The sequence below is a fragment of the Sinocyclocheilus anshuiensis genome, unplaced genomic scaffold (genome assembly GCF_001515605.1).
Source record: "Sinocyclocheilus anshuiensis isolate Anshui unplaced genomic scaffold, SAMN03320099.WGS_v1.1 scaffold524, whole genome shotgun sequence".
In the NCBI taxonomy this organism is placed as follows: Eukaryota; Metazoa; Chordata; class Actinopteri; order Cypriniformes; family Cyprinidae; genus Sinocyclocheilus; species Sinocyclocheilus anshuiensis.
The window spans coordinates 2,531,237-2,554,589 of record NW_015555703.1 but is presented as its reverse complement, the minus strand read 5'-3'; the positions used below and the strand labels follow the sequence as shown (position 1 = coordinate 2,554,589).

Below are 23,353 nucleotides of genomic sequence, written 5' to 3'. Positions count from 1 at the left end.
CAATATCCACCTATTTACATGCACTCGAGAGAACAGCTGTACCGAAATCATGACATTTTTGATTACACTCCTGATGCCAATAAGCACTTCCTTTAATTACAAGTACATAACTTTTGGAATTTTAATATGTAATCCAGATTTTAACAGTAAAAGACTGTAAAAATGCTTCAGTAAAAACCTGTTAACTGGTTAACAGTAAGTTTCCATACTATATTCGGTGAATAAATGTAATTACATTTAATGTAATTTTCCAGTAAAATACTGTTAAAAATACGTTTTTTTGGAAGTGAAAAAGAAAAAGTCACTGTATAATTTACAGTGAAAAATGTGTTTTTTTTTGTTGAATTAACATGTTTCTTCTTAGTTTTTCTTATCATTTGTGTACATTAGGGTTTAATCTTACATCTAATGTTGTTAAATTAATGTTTATTGCATTATTTCAGTATTATGTGTGTCACCATGATGGGGTTTAGTGTTTGTGTGAATGACACTGTGCACCTTCTATATAAAAGAATGCCCTCAGCTCGTAGAAAAGCTGTTTGTGACTTTCTCATCACCACCTGTTTTTGGTGGTTATCAGTGCATTACAACGGTTCAAAACAGATATTAACACTTCAATATGTTGGTTTATTAACATTACATCAGTTAATGAAATGCGGTATTTTATTGTGAATTTAAGTTAAGTCTGTAAAACCTAAAATGTTGCTACCATATTTTTTACGGTGAACTTCTGGCAACCACAGCTGCCGGTATTTTACCGTAAATGTCACAGATTTCTTTTTTTTACAGTGTACAGTATGTTCAATGTTTTTGTAAAAACTTGATTATTTAGCTTTTTTATAGCATGTGAACTGTGAGACGAATGCTTAACTTTGGTAAACAAATTCAAGAAGGGCAGACTGCTACATTCAGCCTGAAATCAACCTGGGATTTGACTCATTCGCTGCAAACACTTCTACAGCCCCGATTCCTGCATTATTCACTGCCTGGGAGATTCTCATATCTGTGGCTGTAAATAGCAATCAGCCCAATGATTTCTCGAGCCCAGATCGAATCTGCCGGGAAAGGTTCTCTAAATTAAGCAGCACAACGTTAGCGTTGTGTAGGATTGCATGGTCTTTTCTTCTCTTTCCATGGACTCACCAGGAAAGCTGATATCTGCAGAGATGGACGTGTGTGGCAGCAAAACAGTGTTGGTTACTCTCATTTAAAGCACTGTTGTAACCTACGGGCAAGTCAAACTGCCCACAAACACATTCACTGAGACCTCGCTTAGTTATTTTAACACATCTGATGAACATTATATTCAATAAACTTCATGTACAAAACTGAGAGACAAAATGCTTTGATAAAATGCATTTTTATGAGCCACTAACATCTATTGATTGAAAAGCATACTGTTGCAGAGCTCTCCAGCTGCAGAGGGCTACAGAAAGTCAGTAAAACATTCCTGGCTCAGTTTAAATTCATACATAATACTATACTCAAAAGAGCTGAAGATGACACATGAAACAGTAACTGGAGCGAACCTGCTACTGCAAGACCTGCTGAAGTTCTTCAGTATGTTGGATCTGCAAATGGTCTAATATGCTAGTTGCCTGATTAATTAACAATTTATCTGTTCTCTGTACTATTTCTTTACCTCTGAGGATATGCCCGTTTCAGATACTTAACACTTCCGGCTGCACTGCAGCAATGTACAAAAAAAAAATCACGTTTCACCTAAATATTTTCAAATGTCCAAAGGCATTATTTTCAGTGATAGGATCAGTGAACAGATTTTTAAATCAACGATCCACAAGAGGGTGCAATAATAAATATAAAACCATCAGAACCAGTATATTATGCATAGCGAACCTGCTACTGCAAGACCTGCTGAAGTTCTTCAGTATGTTGGATCTGCAAATGGTCTAATATGCTAGTTGCCTGATTAATTAACAATTTATCTGTTCTCTGTACTATTTCTTTACCTCTGAGGATATGCCCGTTTCAGATACTTAACACTTCCGGCTGCACTGCAGCAATGTACAAAAAAAAAATTAAACAAAAAAATAAGTTTCACCTAAATATTTTCAAATCTCCAAAGGCATTATTTTCAGTGATAGGATCAGTGAACAGATTTTTAAATCAACGATCCACAAGAGGGTGCAATAATAAATATAAAACCATCAGAACCAGTATATTATGCATTACAAAGAAGTGCATAAAACAATAAAATCAAATGATTTAATCTAAGATCTCGGGCCAGATCCAGTGATATTTCTCAAAGCTGTCTTTAGTCGTTTAGTCAGTACTTCAACATGTCATATTTAACTGTCAATTTTACTCACTAAAATAGCACCTTATTTTAGTGGATGAAAATAACATTCAAGTTGACAAGAAAGTGCCAAATTAAACTTTCAAAATATTTTATTTATTAATGTACACTACCGCTCAAAAGTTTCTTCTGCTCGCCAAGGCTGCATTTATTTGGTTATAAATTCAGTAAAAACATAAATATTGTGAAATATTATTGCAATTTAAAAGAACTGTTTTGTATTTTAGTATATTTTAAAATGCAAGTTATTCCTGTGACGCAAAGCTATATTTTCAGCATCATTACTCTAGTCTTCAGCATGAGTCTTTACTGACACTTTTGATCAATTTAATGCTTCCTTTACTGATTAAAAGTTAAAAAAATAATTAGTTTCTTTTAAAATTCTGAACATTTACAAACGTTTAACAAAAACTTTTTTTTTTTGCTGGTCTCCTGAAATTACGCTATTGCAATAAAATAAGATTATTTGCGCTTTAGCTATTCATTGTCATTGCTTTAATGCATTGTTATGGAAAAAAAAGCGCAAAAACCTACAAGAAATAAAAAATATTGTAATGCAAGACTGATGTCTACATACAAACACTGACACAGTAAGTTTGTTTCTTTGATTTTTTTTACAGATTTGGAGAAATATATAAAAACTCCATCATTACAACTCTAAACTGTCACTTCTGGCTAAAAAATACATGCATAATAACGCTTCCTCCAGTGAAAAAGTACATCTCTTCTTGTCTATCATGTTAAAATCCAGCCACATATTTGTTTAGAGCCGTTTTGGTGCTTGATCTGTGCAGATTTCTCTCCTGATTCAGACCAGACTCTTCACTGGAAAAAGCAATATTATGGATAGAGAGTTAAAAATGTATGCATTAATGCTGGATTTGTTTCAGCTTTTGTCAAGACATCAACTGATGGACTGGCGTGGTGTGGATTACTTGTGGATTACTGTGATGTTTTTATCAGCTGTTTGGACTCTCATTCTGACGGCACCCATTCACTGCAGAGCATCCATTGCTGAGACACTGATGTAATGCTACATTTCTCCAAATCTGATGAAGAAACAAACTCATCTACATCTCGGCTGGAATGAGGGCGAGGACATTTTCGGAAAATGTTTATTTTTGGGTCAACTATTTGTATTGTTTTGCCATTGGTTAATGCCAGTTTATGTGAAATGACCTTTCCACCTCTTCCAAGCATTCCTGCCAATTCTGTTTCCTTCCGCTTTGGTTTTCAGAAGCAAACATCACTCCTAGAAAAACTCCATCAGTCATTAAGCATCAGGTCAGAATCGAAACTTCATAATTTACATCAAAAGTTGCCGGCTAAGATGAAAGCACTTACTGATGTTCTCGGCAGGCACTCGGACGACTGCGGGCTCGATCAGGTTGTCTGCAAGGACAAAGGCTCCTTCCTCCAGGGTATCGAGTAACATAGTGGCAGCATGTGTTTGCTCCGTGGAATTCATGTCCTCCCAGGATTTAAGGGCTTCTGGCCTCAGGAGGTTGTCAACCGTGTCCACAATGGCCTGTAACCATGGAAACAAGAGAAATGACAGGCGGTTGATATTTTTCCTTCGCTTTCCCTGGGAAAAAAAAAGGATCCAGCACATGGAATACACTGGAGAAAAGCGAATGAGACTTGTGACACGCAACAACTATAATGGGAAATGAAACATTGTAGTGCGATTCGTGCAAAACAGTTCAACAGTTAATGTGCTGTGTGTGTTTATGCCACCTTTCGTTTCATTGTAAGCCCAATTTCTAAGCATTCCTATCCAGTTCCGGCACCAATTATTAATTTCCAAACAGTTTCTATAGTTCTCTAAAGATCAAGTTTCTCTGCTTACGAAAACTGCCGTCAATATACTGGACATAAGGCAGTTCCCACACCAACTGGAATCTACACAATTTACTTGATTGTCATATTAAATTTCCTGCTGGGGATCAATAATGTATGCATTCCTATCTGTAACAGGATCTAACTGTCAGGCTGTCACAAAAAAAAAAATCCTATATAAGGTAAAAAGCATAACTGGACTGGAAGTGGCTTGCGGATTATAGAAAGACTCCAGAAAACGGGATGTTCTCATTGGTATCCATTTCATTTGCATTGGGCTTAACCAGGATGCAATTCAATTAACGAAACCCACGGCGACTGCAGGGCTTTTGGGTTTAAAGGAGGATTTTAACCTTATGAAATGATCTATCTATTTAAAAAAGGAATAATTTAAAGAACCCTTAGACAAAACATAAAAGACAATTTCTGCATACAGTATGTGTTTTACATCAGGCTTTAATGGCTCTTATAGTCTGCTAGAGTGAGAATATGGAGGAAAAAACAGCTCCGTTTTATTCAGAGGCCCAAATTGAGCAAAAACATGCAATTTGGTGCAGATGCTGATGTTTATATGGCCAAGAAGTGATGCAATTCTGATGCCTGAAACGTAAATCAATGAGATCTTTGTAACAGTATAGCAGATACTTACATAAAATGATATAAATATCAGTCGGCGCTCTATATCTCCAATAATATGTCTTCGAAAGATGATATTTAACTGATCAAAACATATAATGCAATGCAATACAATGATGACTGAGAGATGAACAAACAAACAAAACGATGTCTGGAGAATCAAGCAACCCTAAGCTGCTTCCATCCAGTAAGTGCTCATCTTGAAATATTACTAACAGTTATTCTTATGTTTACTTTATAAAAATCAGTAAAGATTTAACAGCAAAAAAGACACGTGAAGCACCAGCTGAAGGCAGAGATTTGTACAATTATACTAGAAGACCTTTTACTCACTAAAAAAAAAAGTCTCATCTTTCGATCAGGCGACAGAAGAAAGTTTGATTGCGTTTATAATTCCAAACATTCTTTTGTTCAGTATTTAAACGCCTCAAACAGAACAAATTTCATGAATAAAACATTTCTGTGCAGATTGTTCGTTTAAGCCATTCTCATGTAAATTGTAACATTCAAAGCATTCATGCAAGAATGATCTTTACAATTTACACAGAAATTCATCATAAATGTGGCCCTATTCCTCCTTTCTAAAAATATTTTCCCTTTATTTGAAATATTTAGTCAAGTCAAGTCAAGTCTGCTTTATATAATGTTTTTAATAAAAATAATAAATAATATAAAAATATTTAAAAAAAAAATATATATATATAAAGCAGCACACGGCAGCTAGAGTGCAAACCAGTGAAGTAAACAACAGTGCAGATATAATGATTTGTAGTGCAAAAAGAGCTTATTTAGACTGATTAAAGTGACTGTGTGTGTGTATTTGGGAGGGGGGAGTGGGAGAAGAGAAAAAGAGCTTATTTAGACTGATTTAAAGTGACTGTGTGTGTGTATTTGGGAGGGGGGAGTGGGAGAAGAGAAAAAGAGCTTATTTAGACTGATTTAAAGTGACTGTGTGTGTGTATTTGGGAGGGGGGAGTGGGAGAGTCCGTCAGAGTTCAGTGGTGCGTGGGGCAAAAGAGGGGAGGGGGAATTTGAAAATTAGAAATTTAAATTTCAACTCAAATGTTATGTTGCTAAATGTAAATGATAATAAAGCCTACAAAACAAAACTGAAAGGTTTAAACGATTTATAGTAATAATAAAAAAGGAAATTAATTACAACTTTAACTTTACTTCTAAAGGACTTGCAAAGGCTCATGCACTCGAGTCCCAGACTGGGTGTTATCTGTAGAGATTGTGAGAGGATCTCATTACCACAGAGCCCTTGAATGACATGCAGTAATGACAGGACACTTAACCCATGATTACTCCAGAGAGATTCCCCTGCAATTGCACTACAGTAAGTCAAGAGCATCTGCTGAGCCACGAGTAGTGTTCACAGCCCTGTTCTCGCTGCGTGTCAACTCATTCTGGACATGCATTGATTGAGTGTCGTGTGGGCCTCGTGGGCTTTAAGGTTTCTTTCAGGTTTGAAGCTCCGCTGAAAGCATTCGACCAAACGCACTGCCGACATCAACCTTCACCATCAAACAAGTCTTAACAGTGAACCCTGTCTGCAGTTAACTTTGTGAAGGACCTTCAATTGTAAATATGTGTGCAGAAAACGGAGATGGATTTTTCTCATTTTACGGTCAAATTTACGGTAAAAAAAACGGCAGCTGTCGTTGCCGGAATTTTACCGTAAAAAATATGGAAGCAACGTTTTAGATTTTACGGTTTTAACTTAAATTTACAGTTAAATACCATAATTTCATTAACTGATATAATGTTAATATACCAACCTACTGAAGTACTGAAATCTGTTTTGTACCTTTGTAATACACTGATAACCACCAAATGCAGGTGGTGATGAGAAAGTCACACGATGAACCAAAGCCCATCACAAGCAGCTTTTAAATAATAACATATATAGAAGGTGCACAGTGTCATTCACACAAACACTAAACACCATCATGGTAACACACGTGAAACTGAAATAATGAAATTAGGTGTAACACGCAACCCTAATATACAAAACTGATGAGACAAAACTAAGAAGAAACAGTTACTTCAACAAAAAAACATCAAATTTGAAATGTAATGCAGGGAATTCTGGGAATGTCAATTTACGGTTATTCACTGTAAATTATACGGTCTTTATCCACTTCCAAAAACGGTATACTACCGTAAAATTGATGTCCAATACATGTAATGTCCAACAGAGTTTTTCACCGTATAGAGTAGGGGAATTTACTGTTAACCATTTAACAGGTTTTTACTGTAGCATTTTTACAGTCTTTTACCGTTAAATTCACGGTAATTTTTTACAGTGCACTGTAAAAATTTGTTATTTTTTTGAAGGTGTCAATAAAACAAAGATTACTGCACACTTAAAAATTAAGGTGCATCACGATGCCATAGAAGAACCTTTTTGTCTAAATGGTTCCATAAAGAACCTTTAACATCTGAAGAACCTTTCTGTTTCACAAAAGGTTCTTTGTGGCGAAAGAAGGTTCTTTAGATTCTAAAAAGGTAAGAAAGAGATGGTTCTTTAAAGAACCTTTGACTGAATGGTTCTTTGTGGAACTAAAAATGGTTCTTCTATGGCATCGCTGTGAAGATCTTAATTTTTAAGAGTGTGGAGTACATTTTACAAGAATTTCAGTCTTTCAGCTTCAAAATCTCACAGAGTTTCTGTAGGTTTTATGAAGGTAAATTTGAGACTTGTTAAGACCTTTTTTAGACCAATTAAAGAAACTGTAAGGAATAAACTGAAGAATTTTTAAATTGTGCAAAAAAGACTTGAATAGCTCTGCTTCCAACCACTAGAATATGAAAATAACTTTTACTGTACTGATCACACTGCACAAAAAATGCTTAGTAATTTTGTCTTGTTTTCCAGTTCAAATGTCTAAAGATTCTAAACTTTTAAAATTTTTCTAAATGACATGAGTTTATGATTAAAACAAGAACAAATATCTGCCAAAGGGCTCAGAAAAATAACCTTAATTCAAAGGGAAGTTTTCATACCTAGTTGACAGATATTTGTTCTTATTTTAAACATAAACTCACTTAATTTTATTCAGTTTTTCAAGAATTTACATTTGCATGTTTAGATATTTATATTGGAAAACACAAACACTGAGGAATACTTTTTTTTTTTTTTTGCAATGCATGCAACAATTAAAGCAATGATTTTACGAATTTAAGACTTTTTGCTCTGATTTATGACCTTTTTAAGGTCTTTAATTGTGGAAGTGTGAATTAAGGCATTTTAAGACTCACAGAAACCCCAATGTCAAGCTTGATTCAATGTTGCTTTGTTATTACTTGTTAAATTTACTAGCAACTTCTGAGTGAAATGGTTTCAAAGTACACTCTTTTTTTTCAGTGTTTCCAGGAAAACTGTACGGTGGGTGAAATAACTGACAGCACATGTTCTTTAATAGACTTGTCAGATCCTAAACCAAAAACCTAAATAAAAACTAATCACATAGACAAGACCAATACACAGTCTTGAGTGACGGATAATGCAAAGCTCAAGTTCTAACTAAAAAGCTGACAAACATCATGCACTCATTCCTGTATCCATTTTTTGTGTTTAATAAAATGTTCTAATACCAGCAAATCATAGTCCACAACTGTGAGAAACTAAAGCCCACTCTAACCTCCTGTTGACTGAAATATGTAATAAAAGATGACGGATCACTTCTCAAGACAGTAACTGATGGACTGGAGTGGTGTGGATTATTGTGATGTTTTTATCAGCTGTTTGGACTCTCATTCTGATGGCACCCATTCACTGCAGAGCAACCGTCGCTGAGACACTGATGCAATGCTACATTTCTACAAATCTGTTCCCATGAACAAACAAACTCATATACATCTTGGATGGCCTGGGGGAGAATACATTTTCATACATTTTTCATTTTTGGGTCAACTATTGCAATAAGGAGGAGGTGAACAGATAAGAGGAAGATGGTGAAAGCAACACAAAACAAAACAGAAAGACAAGAACGAGGCAGAACTGCCTTAAAAGAGAGTCGCGTGTCAGCAGAAAGACAGACAGATGGATTTCCAGCCAGACAAACAAGCTGCATGCAGCCGAGCAGGTGAAGGGAATTCTGGGATTGGGTCCATATATACCTTCATATAGGCCCTGCAAGTCCTCTCTCTTTTTTGACGCTTTTTTGGTTTCAAACACAAAGACGGAAGATTAGGAACAACACATACACACACACGCACACACACACACACACACACACACACACACGCACAGGAAAAGAGGAAGAGCAAGAGAACAAATGAGAGCCTGTGTGTCGCTTCAACGACAGGCACTTTTATGTTCCAGTGATGGATTTTATATAAATTTTTAATTTTTCCCTATATGGAGAGCACATTAAAACTGTCTTTGTTTTTCACTTAGAAAAATGTGACAATATTAATTGCGTTTCAAAATATGATGATTTAAACAAAACGTGATATAATATTTCAATATGACTGTGAAAATGATTTATGATTTGTAGTTGTGACATCATTTCCACCATGACCAAAGATTTTGTACCTAAGTGTCAGTGAATAGCATGTTTAAGATAAAACATAAGGAAAAAAAAGTTACCATCACATGTGAACAGAATATTTTTTGCAATTTCTAAGCAAACTGTAACTGTAATTATGCAAAAGGTGTCAAAATATCACTTGCTGTTTGTATTAAGAATACAAAAAAAAAGCAGATTATGAAACGGACCTTAATAATCAATAATCATTCTGTAATCATTGTCAGTATAGACCATTTAAATAACCTAGTAGCATTAAAAGTGTGTTATTAATTTCTGAAAGTCCACAGGGCAAAAAGTGCCTACAGCTGAAGAAATATCTGTATATATTCAAAGCTGAGGTCATATAGAGTATAACAGGACACCGTAGAGCACGTCCATAACCCCATTTCTATTAAACATGTCTATGAATGTGCATCTCTCTTCTATAAGGCACTGGCTGAAGAGGGAAACATTAGAGCACGGTATAAAATTAAAATAAAATTAAATAAAAATTAAATTAAATTAAATTAAATTAAAAATGTAAATAAAAATTAATTTAATTTAATTTAATTTAAAATAATAAAATTAAATATAAAATAAAATAAAATAAAATAAAATAAAATATATGCAATATAAGCCTTGGTGGTAATGCTCTAAGGGCTTGACTCAAGATAAGAAATGACACAAACTAACAACAGGGACTGGTATTCCCTCACTAATCAACTCTGTTAAAGTTTTAAAGCATAAATGAACTTTTGCTGGTCACTGAACTTGTCAGGATTAGAAACTGTCAAACCAGAACTGCTGACGTTTTTAGGACTTGAAGATTCAAACTTTACCAAATCAAACAAATCAACATCCATAAATCACATTCGCTCTAGCCGGACATGTATTGCACTGTACCTTGTTGAAGCTCCGTCCTGCCGTATCTTTATCGTTAGGTTTGAGCTCCTGCAGCTGTGCGTCCAGTATATCCACCAGCTGCTCCATGAGCCGCACAGAGGAGCTGACGTCGCCCGCGTACACGGGACCCTGAGAGTGACGCGCCAACTCGTTCGCCAGATTCGCAGCGTTCTCACCACTCCGGATCTGAAGATGTGAGGAGTTCAGAAGAGAACGAGTGAGTCAAAAACATCTTAAAACTGAATTAATTCTAATAGACCTTAGAATATCTGGGCTTGTTACCCATAACTGTGCATGCTTGGCTTACATATTTAGAAAATCATTATTATTCTTTATTTTATCTTCCCCTCCATCTGGGGTAGCAATACTTGTGCAGGTCAAAAGTTTGCAATAATTAAGATTTTTTTATGTTTTTAAAGAAGTCTCTTCTGCTCATTAAGCCTGCATTTATTTGATTAAAAATAGTGATATTGTGAAATATTATTACAATTTAAAATAGCCATTTTCTATGTGAATATATTTTAAACTGTAATTTATTTCTGTGATCAAAGCTGAATTTTCAGCATCATTACTCCAGTCTTCAGTGGCACACGATCCTTCAGAAATCATTCTAATATGAATGTAACTATATGATCGCTCGGCTCTAATCTGCTAAATGCAAATATAAGGCATGAACTATAAACATTAACACCATGATTTTCAGTAAAGCCGCTTTGCAACAATGTGAAATGTGCTATAGAAATGCATTACAGCGACTATTTCTGACTCACCTTCTGTGCCACCTGTGCCACCCAGTGAGACGTGCAGTTACTGAGATCAGGACCTTTGGGACTCCAGATCCCGTCGGCAGACGTACAGAGGAACAGAGCAATTCCTGGAGAACGAAGGAAGGGGAAAATCTGTTCAACACTGACTTTAAGATCAGCACTAGTTCGCAGGTCCTCGTCTTTGTGATCATCACATCAAAAATGAATTCATGCTAAGATTCAAACTTTTTTTAAATGTGAAAAGGGTCATGAAACGGAGAATCAAAATGTTCTTGATATTTACACATGGGATAAAAACATACTGTAAGTTTCAGTTTAAAATATGAATTATTATTTTCTACCTGTCTGAAATGCCAGGATTTGAAATCAGGCCAAACATCACGTCACACATTCCCCTCGGGCTAGACTAAGACTTTTTTGGTGCAAAAACTTTTGCAAACTTTAAGAACTAATCTCGAGAAACTTAATATAAAACTCTGAAACTCATGTACAGATGTGTTTTACTGCTGATATGCATTAGTGAATAAAGGCAGCGACTAAACCTTCAACTTCGTGAAAACCATCTATCTGTTCTCTATATTGTGATTATTTTATACACAGAAAGTGATCAAAGATCTGTCTCTTTATAATCACTGGAGCAGCGCGAGTCTATCAGTCATTTGATTTCTGCATTTTCGCCAAAACTCCCGTTATAATCGATGACACCGTTTACACTGCACAATGAGTCTCTTATTTCTACTGTGTCTTCACTGGGCACGTTATGATAAGAGTATTTGTGAGATTGCAGAAATCATTTGCGTCGTGCAACCGTTGATGCTCTAAATATGATGCTATAATCAACCACTGTAAAAAAATGACCGTGAATTTAATGGTAAAAGACTGTAAAAATGCTACAGTAAAAACCAGTTAAATGGTTAACGGTAAATTCCCCTACTATATACGGTGAAAAACTGACGCTGTGCACCTTCTATATATGTTATTATTTAAAAGCTGCTTGTGATGGGCTTTGGTTCATCATGTGACTTTTTTTCATCACCACCTGCTTTTGGTGGTTATCAGTGTATTATAAAGGTACAAAACAGATTTCAGTACTTCAATAGGTTGGTATATTAACGTTATATCAGTTAATGAAATTACGGTATTTAACTGTAAATTTAAGTTAAAACCGTAAAAACTAAAATGTTGCTACCTTAATTTTTACGGTAAAATTCCTGCAACCACAGCTGCCGTTGTTTTACGGAAATTTTTTTACAGTGCACTTTTCACAATTAGTTAATCTTGCCGGCTGTTATGGTAAAAACACAGTAAAAGTTTTCAATAGAGTTCACATGTAATGCTCATTTCATATGTAAAGATGTTAACCAATCACAGCAGTGGGCGTTTACAATGAGTCTCACCGCAAACCAGAGAAAAAAAATGACCATTTATATCTAAATTATGAGAGTTTTTGATTGAGAAAACACGGTAGGATTATAAGTGCACCACAGGAAAGATTATAAAATCATTTAAAAGACGCATTTCATCACTTTAAATTAGGACTAAATCTGGTGGAGTCTGTCATAAACTTTTCATGCTATTTCATACAGCTCTGCATAATTTTTACTTATTAACGGAGCAATGGAATGCAAATCTTGCTGATAATTTTGACATCTCCATATGGATGCCATTCAAATAAGAAACGCCACACGCCGGATACCAGCACAAAGGAGTCCCTTCTGCACTAATGACAGCCAGATTCCTGACGCTAATTGCAAAAATAATTCAAATGCCTGCCTCGAGTTCCTTTAGGACACGGCCGCTCCACCGTCGCTCCTCGGTGCGTCTGCGGCCAGGAGATTCCTCTCCTCTCCGTCCCGTCGCAGAAGCGTCTGCTGGAGGGGGGCGGGCTGCCGGCGCTGGGGTTCGGCGGGTCCACGGCTGCCGGGTCGGGAGTGACGGTGATGTTGAGCGCAGGTCTCTGGGTGATGCTGGCAGTGCTGGTCCTGATGGGAGGTGTGGATCTTCTAGGCTGCACTGTTGATGTAACGTCATCAGAGACCGTCGGTACTGTGGGAACAGGAGAGAGTTATTTAAACGGGTGAAGAAGACAGACACTTTATTTGATTTCTTACATTTTATAAACACAGATATCGTTTTGCGATGTAAACCCTCTCCTTGTAATTCGCTCACAAGTGGTCAGAAGAGACACATTTGAGATGGACAGGGATATTATAGTCAACTACAACTAAAAAAAATCCCACTGTTAATAAGCGTGCATATTACTAGCATATTGTCTGTTTATTATAACTTATACAGCACATATTAATGCCTTATTCTGCATGACCATATTTTTAGATCTCTTAAACCGACCCAATACCTAAACTTAAAAACTACCTTACTAACTATTAATAAGCAGCAAATTAGGAGTTTACTGAGGCAAAAGTCATAGTTAATCGTTTAAAGTGAGAATAGGACCTTAAAATAAAGTTTGACCATAAAATTATAAATAAATAAATAAATAATAATAAATTGAAATAAAATTGTTGCCAAAGCAACATTTATCATTTTTGCTTAATTTGATATTTGATATACTAAAACTACTAAAAACTAGAAGAAATATTAAAATTAAAAGGTTACAGATTGTTTTGTTAATTGAAATAAAGCTGAAATAAAATATGAATATTAGATGAAAAACATTCATCCAATTAGAAATGTTGCCTTGAAAACTAACTGAAAATATGTTTATGTCGATGTACTAAAGTTACTTAAACTGGAATAAAAGAAATAGTAATAGAAATATAATAAAAAATATATATATTTATAAAAGACAAAGACAAAAGCACAAAAGAAAAAAACAGATTTTCTTTTTAATAAATTGTAGTATATAAATATTTTTATTTATTTTTGCATTAGCTAGGCTAGTGCATGTTTTGGGAAATTTTCACTTTAGTTTAATTTAGTAAAAAATCTTTGTTTTTTTGTCCAAAATATTGTCAAAATGCATAATATTGTGAGCTGAGCGGATCACTAAACCCCTAACGTTTTCCATGTGTAGGCTTTGGTTTCCGTCACAACCCAAAGATATGCAGGTGAAATGGAGATGATAAATTGCCCATAGACGTGTGTGTGTGTGTGTGTGTGTGTGTCCTGTGATGGATTTTTCTCAGACTGTTTCCCTGCCTTCAGCTCGGGGCGCAGGCTAGTTCCCAGCACTCCCACAACCCCACACAGGACAAATGGTAAGGAAGATGAATGGATGGATGGATTGATAAAAAACTGTCCAAAGGAGTGCAAACGCAGATATGATCATGTCCAGGAGTGATTCTGAACCGCTCTCATGTATGCATCGTGAGTGCTTTTGAATTCTCCTCTGTGTTTTTGTGCTCCTGTGTCAGACAACGCAGCGACTGCATGGAAATCACCACAAGATATGAATGTGCTCAGAATCAAATATTTATGTTCCCTTTCATTTCAGCCACTGCTGAAGCCTGAATAAAACCATTGGCAGATGGTGCATAAGCCCCGCCCCTTCACATGTCTGTCACGTCACGCTCCGCACCATCTTGTTGTCTCTGTGATATGCGGACAGACATGTTCTGGATGAAGCCATGATTGAAGGCACTGAAGTTCAGTCATTCAGGGAAGCAGGATTAAACACATACAGCACATACAGTTTGGAAACATTATGATTTTAAATGTTTTAATGAAGACTGCTCACCAAGGCTGCTCAAAAATACAGTAAAAATACTAATAATGTGAAATATTATTACAATTGAAAATAGCTGTTTTCTTTGTGAATATATTTTAAAATGTAATTTATTGCTGTGATGTAAAGCTGAATTTTTCATCATCATTACTCCAGTCTGAGTAATGATGCTGAAAATTCAGCTTTGATCACAGGAATAAATTACATTTTAACAGATATTCACATATAAATTTGTTATTTCAAATTGTAATAATATTTGACAATATTACTGTTTTTACTGCATTTTTTATCAAATAATTGCAGCCTTGGTGAGCAGAAGACACTTCATTAAAAACATTTAAAAATCATAATGCTTCTAAATATTTGTCAAGTGTAGCAAGAAAGAATCACTTGACTCTTAGTATTCAAACGAATGTGTGATATTGTTTTCAGAAAATACATGTCTCTTGACATCAAAAAAGATGTGCTTTAGGGTTTCATAAGCCTTTATCATGGGAAATTAAACGCAGCATGTAATATTCAGTAGATTCAGTGGCTCGTTCTGTACTGTGATTCATGATGAATGTTAATGAAGGAAGTTAAATGGCTGGTTATCGTTCTATTTGCAGCATTATAATGTAATCACAATAACAAAATCACCCACGGGCCTGTAAGACCAAGGTTTTGTGTGTGTGTGTGTGTGTGTGTTTTATATCAAACATCCAAAAGCTTTATCGCTTCATTGTGAATGGACTTTAGAAAGCTGAGGACAGAGGCTGCATTACTCGCCAAGTGCATTTTGTACTGAACTGTAAAAACATTAACAGATGATTCAAAATACTTTCCATCATTTTGACAGATAAAACAAATAAGGTTGGATCTGGTCTATTGTGTTTTTAAACTTCAGCAATGCTCCCACAGTTAAAGGATGCCAACACACAAATCCAACAACCTGAAACGCAACGCTTGATCAAACTAAAAGAGCTTTTGCCATCAAAGTTCTTGGGTGATGTGCATTTCACAAGACAAAGAGCAAAAGTTACAATATTTACTGATAGATTAAATGTACAACCCTTCACATCAAAGTGCTGGATAATGAATATTTGTAGAGCAAACTACTCTAGAACTGACTAACTAACTAACTAACAAAACAATTAGCAACTTGCCAGAACTTACAAAACTTACAGGTTACGCCATAACCATTATTTGCCACTTTGCCAGACTGTGATGCTCTATTTTTATCATCAGTTTTAAAATATTTAAAATATTTGAATGCTTTTTTTTGCTGCTTTTTTTTTTTGAGTCTATCACACCTCAATATACAAATATATTTAAATCAAATTTACTCGTAAAAATCAGTAAAATGCAAATTCAGTTTAAATACCTTATTTAAAAACAATGCTATTGATCAATGCTTTTACATTTACATTACATTTAAATTCAAGGCATACATTTAATCAGTTCTTGCTTTCCCTGGGAATCGAACCCATGACTTTCTCTACTGTTTGAGCTAAATGAATAAACATTTAAAAATGTATAATAAATAAAGACAATTTAACTAAATATAGCTTCAAAACATCCAAGTCCAATCTAACTGTAGAGGACTTTTAAAGACACTGAAGTTTTCCAGACAAGAGCAGTAAGTCATCTTTATCTTTTTCTCAGCTTTATTGCCGTTTCATTATTATTGATGACATTATAGACAGCAGCAAGTCTAATAGGCTCCATTTACTACACTAATGCACTAATGATCTATTTTGACACATCGGTAATTTGTCCCATCTGTTTACAATCCCTTAAGACATAACTGCCTGTGTTTACATAAATGTTGCACTATACAAACACTGCGAAATGCACGTGCATTTTTCCCGCTAACATGCAGTTGCACAAAGTTCAATGGTCATCAGAAAACAGACGCAAATACGCAAGTGAGCATTACTTTCGTTTATCACATAGACTTGAATGATTATTGTTTACCATACTGAAAAAAAAAACAGAGAAAGAAAATACATTCCACTCTTTCTTTTCAATATCATAAAATGCATTAAACAATGCATTACAGATGTAGACTCCAATATGTTTGCATTATGGGAGTGTTTCTAAAATTATGAACAGGCAATTTTAGCATTACAAATGGCATCCATGTGTGGTAACAGATCAGACCATGTATATTTCTGAATCAATTTAAAAAGTTGTTCCAAAAACACATTTTCGGCACACATATAATTCACAAAACGATTGTCATGCGCATTTTGATAGTAATGCCGGTTCTGTAATCAGCAGGAAATCATCATCACGTGCTTTCAGATGGAGCAGCATTTACTACACATAGCTGTAGTTCACAAAAAAAAAAATGTGAAAAAAAATTGCAGACGATTTTATTGCGCGATTCTGAAATCTAAGAAATCGTTCGCGATAGTGACAGCTGTTTGCATAGCTTCTCAGTGAACTACGGCTCTGTGAAGTAAATGCTGCTCCATCTGAAAGCATGTGAAAATACCACATTTAATAACATATTTTTACTCCAAACTCACTTCATAACGTCAGTCGAGTGTTTGAAATAAATCCTTCTGTGAGATGATGTGGCTTCTTACACAGAATAAGGCACGCAACATATTTCATAGTATTTAAGCAGTGATAAAGGCATTGCATTATAAATATACTTTATTTTAATGAAAATTATAATAATAAGAACTCAGATAAACCGTATATTGCCGTAGTCGTGTGTTTATTAGTCACGTTGAATCAATGAAAGCAGTTGAATCTTCTGTTTATTCAGCTGCAGCGATAGGCATTTTCTGGGTTTCTTCTGCGAGGCGTATTTGGAGTTTCAGCGCGAGAGCGCCCTCTGGCCTTTGGATGGAGATTTACTGCTGATCACAGAACCGTGCTTCACTGAAAGATACGCATGACAATCGCAGCTTCTGTCGAATCGCGATCTCGATTCCATTTCGATTTATCGTGCAGCCCTACTACGTAGTGTATTTGGATGGGAAAACACTCCTACAGTAGAATGTAAAGTTTGCAAAGGGAATTGGACATAAGAATGACCACCACTGATTGAGGTTGGTACTATCGATACTGCAGAAAGACACTAGTGCTACAGTTAATTTTATTTTTGCACTGACTTGTTAATGAAGTAGCGGTACTTCTGACAACACTACACCATTAAATGTGGATGTGGGACCAGACTGTATGTCAACCGAGAAGGACAACGCCTGCCTGCATTGGCTTTCACCCATTTCATCTTCTTTCTCGGTGGGAATGTAAAGCAACTTGATGAAATGAAATTCAAGTGAATCATTGCATTACAGTAATAAGATGATACGGATCTGCGATTATGCAGGAAATTTGTACACAAAACCGGCTTCAAGGAAGATTTTCATCTTCATACTTGTGTTTTGCTGTGCAGCAGTTCAGTGCGAACCCTTGCTTTAAACCACCAAACTAGAATCTAGACTAGTTCAAGGAAGGATCACCATGCTCGCATAAACACTGTGTTTGAAATAGTGAAGTTAAATCAATTGCATTGAGCAGTTGTACTCTTCACAGTCTCACTGAGGGTTTGTGCAGCTGCAAGTCAATCTGAGATGTCAGTCTTACAGCCTGATGCACTGTGTTAACAATTTATAGTCAACAAATGCATTCTGTTTTTTTTACTCTTCACTGTAAACACAATAAAATGTTACAGATTTCACTTTCACCTTGAGGTAAAGTAAGAATATCGTTCTAGATTAATGCATAATGCAAACAGTCCAGTCAAACTTTAAATGGTTCAGACAACTCTGAAAACGAGGCAGTGCAGAAAGGTAATAAAATATCACACACACGGCTAGCTTACAAACCACCAATCTGGAACAATTCTGGTTTTGTTTCTCCAGTTAACAAAATCAGTTGATTATGATCCAGATCTCCCTGAACAAGCCCAGTGTGCAAAACTTCACAAAACACGAAGTGGACTCTCACAGCTGCTACAACAAAAGGAAAATATGTTCTGATTGTGGCAGCATGAGACTATATTTGCCATCTTTGAAGTAGCAGACATGGCACAATTTAACAGGTTCACCGTCAACTAATGTGTTTGTTCATTTGTTGACCATTCACTCACAATCAGACATTTTTCAATTGACTAAAAAGTCAAAACTCTGAACAAATACAGACTGAATTGCAATGTGCATAATATCCATCCTATAAAGTGAAAACTATGTCAACGGCACTCAGACAGTATACTATTTCTGGTGGATTTTCAAAGTATGCATCTGTGCCTGATTTTTCAGCCAATATTGCGTATAAACCCTTGCGGTATGGAAGCTGTTCAGTTTGCAATGGCTTCCTAATGTGGTGCTTTTTTTTTTGGACATTGTAGCATTCCTAACCCAATCCTGGTTTAGTTCATACTCAAAGAATTATATTTTATTATAGCCACAATGCTGCAGTACTCTAAGTTTTTGTTCTTAGTACTAAATTTGGAGTAAATTTGGTAATGGGGTTAACGGCAATAAAAGTCCAAATCTCAGCCAGTCGTGGTCACATTTCAATTCTTCAATTCACATTCTCACTAATCAGTCTCAAACTCTAGCTGTGACTGCACCGCAGCGGAATAAATAACACTTTTGTGTTCCTACACTGGAGAAACAAACTTACAACCCACATCTCTGATAGAAAACAACCACGCAGAAACATCAGAGGTGAACGAAAAGCTGAAATGGCCTTTTGTGATGACGGAATTCCCCACTGTAATGCAATCTCATGCCTAAAACAGGGCATTCACATGAATAATGAAATGCTTAGAATATAACTACATAGACACATACTCACCAGACTGCCACAATTCAAGGTTTACTTTACACAGATACCTCCATTTTTGTTACATTGGTTCAACTTTGCTTTTATTAATAAAAGCGAAATGGAACTACTTTCACCTTAATAATAAACATTAGTGCAATAAAAAATTTTAACCTGTACATATCTGTTAACATCTCAAAAAATTTTTTATTTTGTTCTGTGAATTCCAGCCATTTCAATAGGAACATAATTTTAAACGGGGGTGAAATATTTTCCCATACAGATTTCGCAACGGTTTTAACGCTAGAGTTCTCAATGCCATCAAAATATAAGTCCCACTTTGGATATATCAGCCAAACAGAAAAAACTATTGGCAGATGCTGATAATAAAAAATAAAAAAAAAAAGCCAAATATCGGCTGATATATTGGCCTTGGTAATATATTGGTCAACCACTAATGTCCATAGTATCATCCTACACTGTAAAAGAAAAGTAAAAACTTTGATTTGAACAACTTTACAGTTGTTAAAAAAGTACCTTACATTTCAGTTTAATAAATGTTTAGTTACATATCATTTATAACAAAAAAGAAAATGTGAATTCACTCTCTGACAGTAGGTGGCGCTTATGGAAAAACAGAAATACAGTGCTTATGCACACTACTAAGCATCATACCGAGGAAAGATGTAAAGAAAATGCCACCAAAAGCATGCTTTCTAGATGAAAACTTGTGAAACACCGTTCAATTTTTAATCTCTCAGCAGCCTTGTAGCAACTGCATTCACCTTGTGTCCACTTAAATGTTCTTCTTAGACGAAGTGGAAAGCAAAGAGAGCGAACGAGTGAGAGAAAGTAAATACAGAGGCAAACTGCTTGTCAATGGTTGAGCCTGCGCCTCGTTGCTTTATTTTGACATCTCTTGGCTCATACCTCTACAATTTTATTTTTATTATGCCAGGCAATTTCACCACCTGGCAGGAGGAGGAGTCTCAGAGTATAGTCCATCAGAGCTTTCAGGAAAAGTAGCCTCAATTAGCTGTCATTTCAGTGAGTGTCACTGAAATCAGAACGCAAGGACGTATAGCCTATCAAAGACGAGAGCACTCAACAGCTCACAACGATTAGCCAGAGCAATCCTGAATGGTCTGCTGAGAAATTGGGATTTCAAGAGGAAAAGTGGTGAGATTGCTAAACAAATCTGTTCCATAATTGACGTTGGCTCGTGCTTATTACTGCTCTGGAGGCTTCACTGACTAAAACCTGAAGAAATAAGACTGGCTAACCGGTGCCACTTCCTTTCTTTCAGGCTAAAAGCAGGAGTTGCCAAATGCAAATGTAGTCTTTGTCCAAAGTTTCCCCCAGCTGGAGTTTTCTGCTGGTTGCCATTTGGAGGTGGGTTTATTACACGCTGGTGGTGTCAAAATAACAAATTAGGATCAGCATGTGTTTGTGCTGTCTGAAGGCACCAAATTGCCAATTCTTTGGTGCTCCCAAGATCTCGAGGCCTAAAAAATAGCATTGCATCAGGACCAACAACAAGTTAAAAGAATATAACCATGCAGAAGTGATTTGACCACTGGTATTTGTGCATGTTTGTGTAAATGACCACAGATTTGGGCCAATATGAAAAACATGGTTTGTAAATATGACTTTTTAATCTCATTTCAGGCACGTTTACATTTACAATCAATAGTTTCTTCAAATTTCTCTTAGATGGTCCTTTTTGAAGTCCATGTAGCTCCTAAGAACCATCAAGGGAAAATGTATCTGTTGGGTTTCAGCTCCACTATTGATTAAATGACTGAATAACACTTTCAATTGTTGACCGAGAGTCAGCTTCCCTGCCATCTCCAGCAGTAATGTGTGATTGAGATGGATGAGGACTCTATTAGATCATCTGAGGGAAAAGACACTTCACCCCACAATACGGGGCTTTAGTCCATCTTGAAACTTTCTTTTACAACCATGTTAAAATGTTAAGATGTTGTCCAATTTTTTCCAAAGTTTTATGAAATATGTAGGGCTCTCCCGAATAGTTGACCAAACATTAGTCAACGAGAAGAGGCTTCGTCGGCTAAAATTTTATTAGTCGTTTAGTCACAGAAAAAATGGTCCATGTCCATGACGGACAGATCATTAACGGCTGGTGCTTGTGATAATTACAGTACAACAGGCAGGAAATCTAAACTGTCACCTATCATTCATCGACCTCCAATATGGCTTATCATTTGAAACTGAAACATGTAAGTAGTATCAACTCTAACATTAACCTAGACAAATGTGTGCTATTAGGCACATATCCAAGTGTTTGTGCGGAGTGTGGAAGCTGTTAACGCATTTACTGAATGATATGGACACGCTGGTGCAATCACTGCCGTTTTTCCTGATAACAATGAAAACAACTTAAAATACACTGTCATTTTACTCATTTAGATAAGAATAATACATCATTCGAAACTGTAAAGTGTCTACTTTTATTTGTACATCAACAAGACGTGCTTTTGTAAAATAAAGAAAATAAACAGGACGCACTTTCTGCCATTCGGTCTCCGTGAACTGGAGCGCGTCACAATACATGAACCGAAACAGTAAGTGTAGGCTACTTGCCTCATCAAAAAATCGAAAACAAAAACTCTCTCTTATGTAATCCATATTAAAGGCGTGTCCACTGTACTGCGGAGATGGCGAGTCAGCATCGTGAACTTCATCTTTGCAGCCAACAATGACTCAGAAAACACTAGTTAATTAATAAATAATTAAAATATCTCCTTGCTATGTTTTCTGACACATTCACAGTCAGTCATTACTTTTGCAGGTGCTTTGCGGCAAGCTTTATGCATGTGATTAATCGCATAATATATATTAATATATTATATATTTTACTATATATGAAAGGCCCCCCCAATTAAACGAAAATAAACATGTGATTAGTCGACTAATGGTTTAAATTAACGACTATTAGTCGACTAGAAAAAGCTTTAGTCGCGGGCAGCCCTATTAAATATGCAGTTTATAATAAAAGTCATACAACAAGTTGCTTCAAATCCCTAATCCTAAGTATGAGTAACAGCAACAGTGATGCTTAAATTCCAACAATTAAACTTCATTAATCTTCTTTGTAACTGAATTAGGAACAAACCAATAGCAAAACATTATCTGAAGTACTAATCTCTGCATTACTTCCTACCCTTGAGATACTTATACTGAGGGATCTAGAGCCTGCCAGATGCAGGCCCAGCTTGATGTTGCTGTCCAACGTTTACAAATTGCAACCTGTGCCAAGCAACCAATGAGAAACATTCAGTAGATTAACATCTGCATCTCTTTAGCCGTTAATGATAGACCACATAGAGATAAACTGCTGCTGTTTCCGGATCTACCTGCACTTTACCATTCAATCCTAAATGGACCTCAAAAACACTTACACCCTAATTTTACCGTTCAATAAATGCAGTAATGTTTCCACTCAACTGCTGACATTATATTTGGACTGTACTGCCAAACAGTATTGGGGTTAACGCATTACAAGCAACGTGAGTTATGTAATCAGATTACTTTTTTCAAGTAACTAGTAAAGTAACACATTACTTTTTAATTTACAAGAAAATATCGGAGTTACTTTTTCAAATAGGTAACTCCAGTTACTTTGATTTCCATGTATTGACTGACAGCTCTCCTGTCCTCATGTTGAGAGAAATCGGGAATGAGTGCAGAGGCGTTGTGTGCGCTGTGTGAACATGATGTTACTGCAGATCTAGACTAAATGTCAACTCATCTCACTCGCAAAAAAACAGATTCAGTATTCCTCAAAATGATTAAAAAATGTGAAATGCAAACTCAGAATATGATGCAAATCTGCAATCATTAAATATGTTAAATAACACAAAAATTATTTTATGTATTTAATCCCATTTTAACTCTTTCC

At 35.8% G+C, this 23,353-nt stretch overlaps 1 protein-coding gene across 4 annotated transcripts in view; it reads right to left on the bottom strand.

Annotated features, from left to right (window-relative positions):
* The window catches only part of LOC107671708 (adhesion G protein-coupled receptor L2-like), a 122,913-nt gene that overhangs the window by 29,993 nt on the left and 69,567 nt on the right, over positions 1 to 23,353 (bottom strand). For all 4 annotated transcript variants that reach the window (XM_016464639.1, XM_016464640.1, XM_016464642.1 and 1 more), the window contains 4 exons: positions 12,753 to 13,025; positions 10,983 to 11,086; positions 10,213 to 10,398; positions 3,662 to 3,845 (listed from right to left, as the gene is read on the bottom strand). In XM_016464639.1, the coding sequence (XP_016320125.1) occupies positions 3,662 to 3,845; positions 10,213 to 10,398; positions 10,983 to 11,086; positions 12,753 to 13,025 (747 nt within the window). The remainder of the gene's footprint in view (positions 1 to 3,661; positions 3,846 to 10,212; positions 10,399 to 10,982; positions 11,087 to 12,752; positions 13,026 to 23,353) is intronic.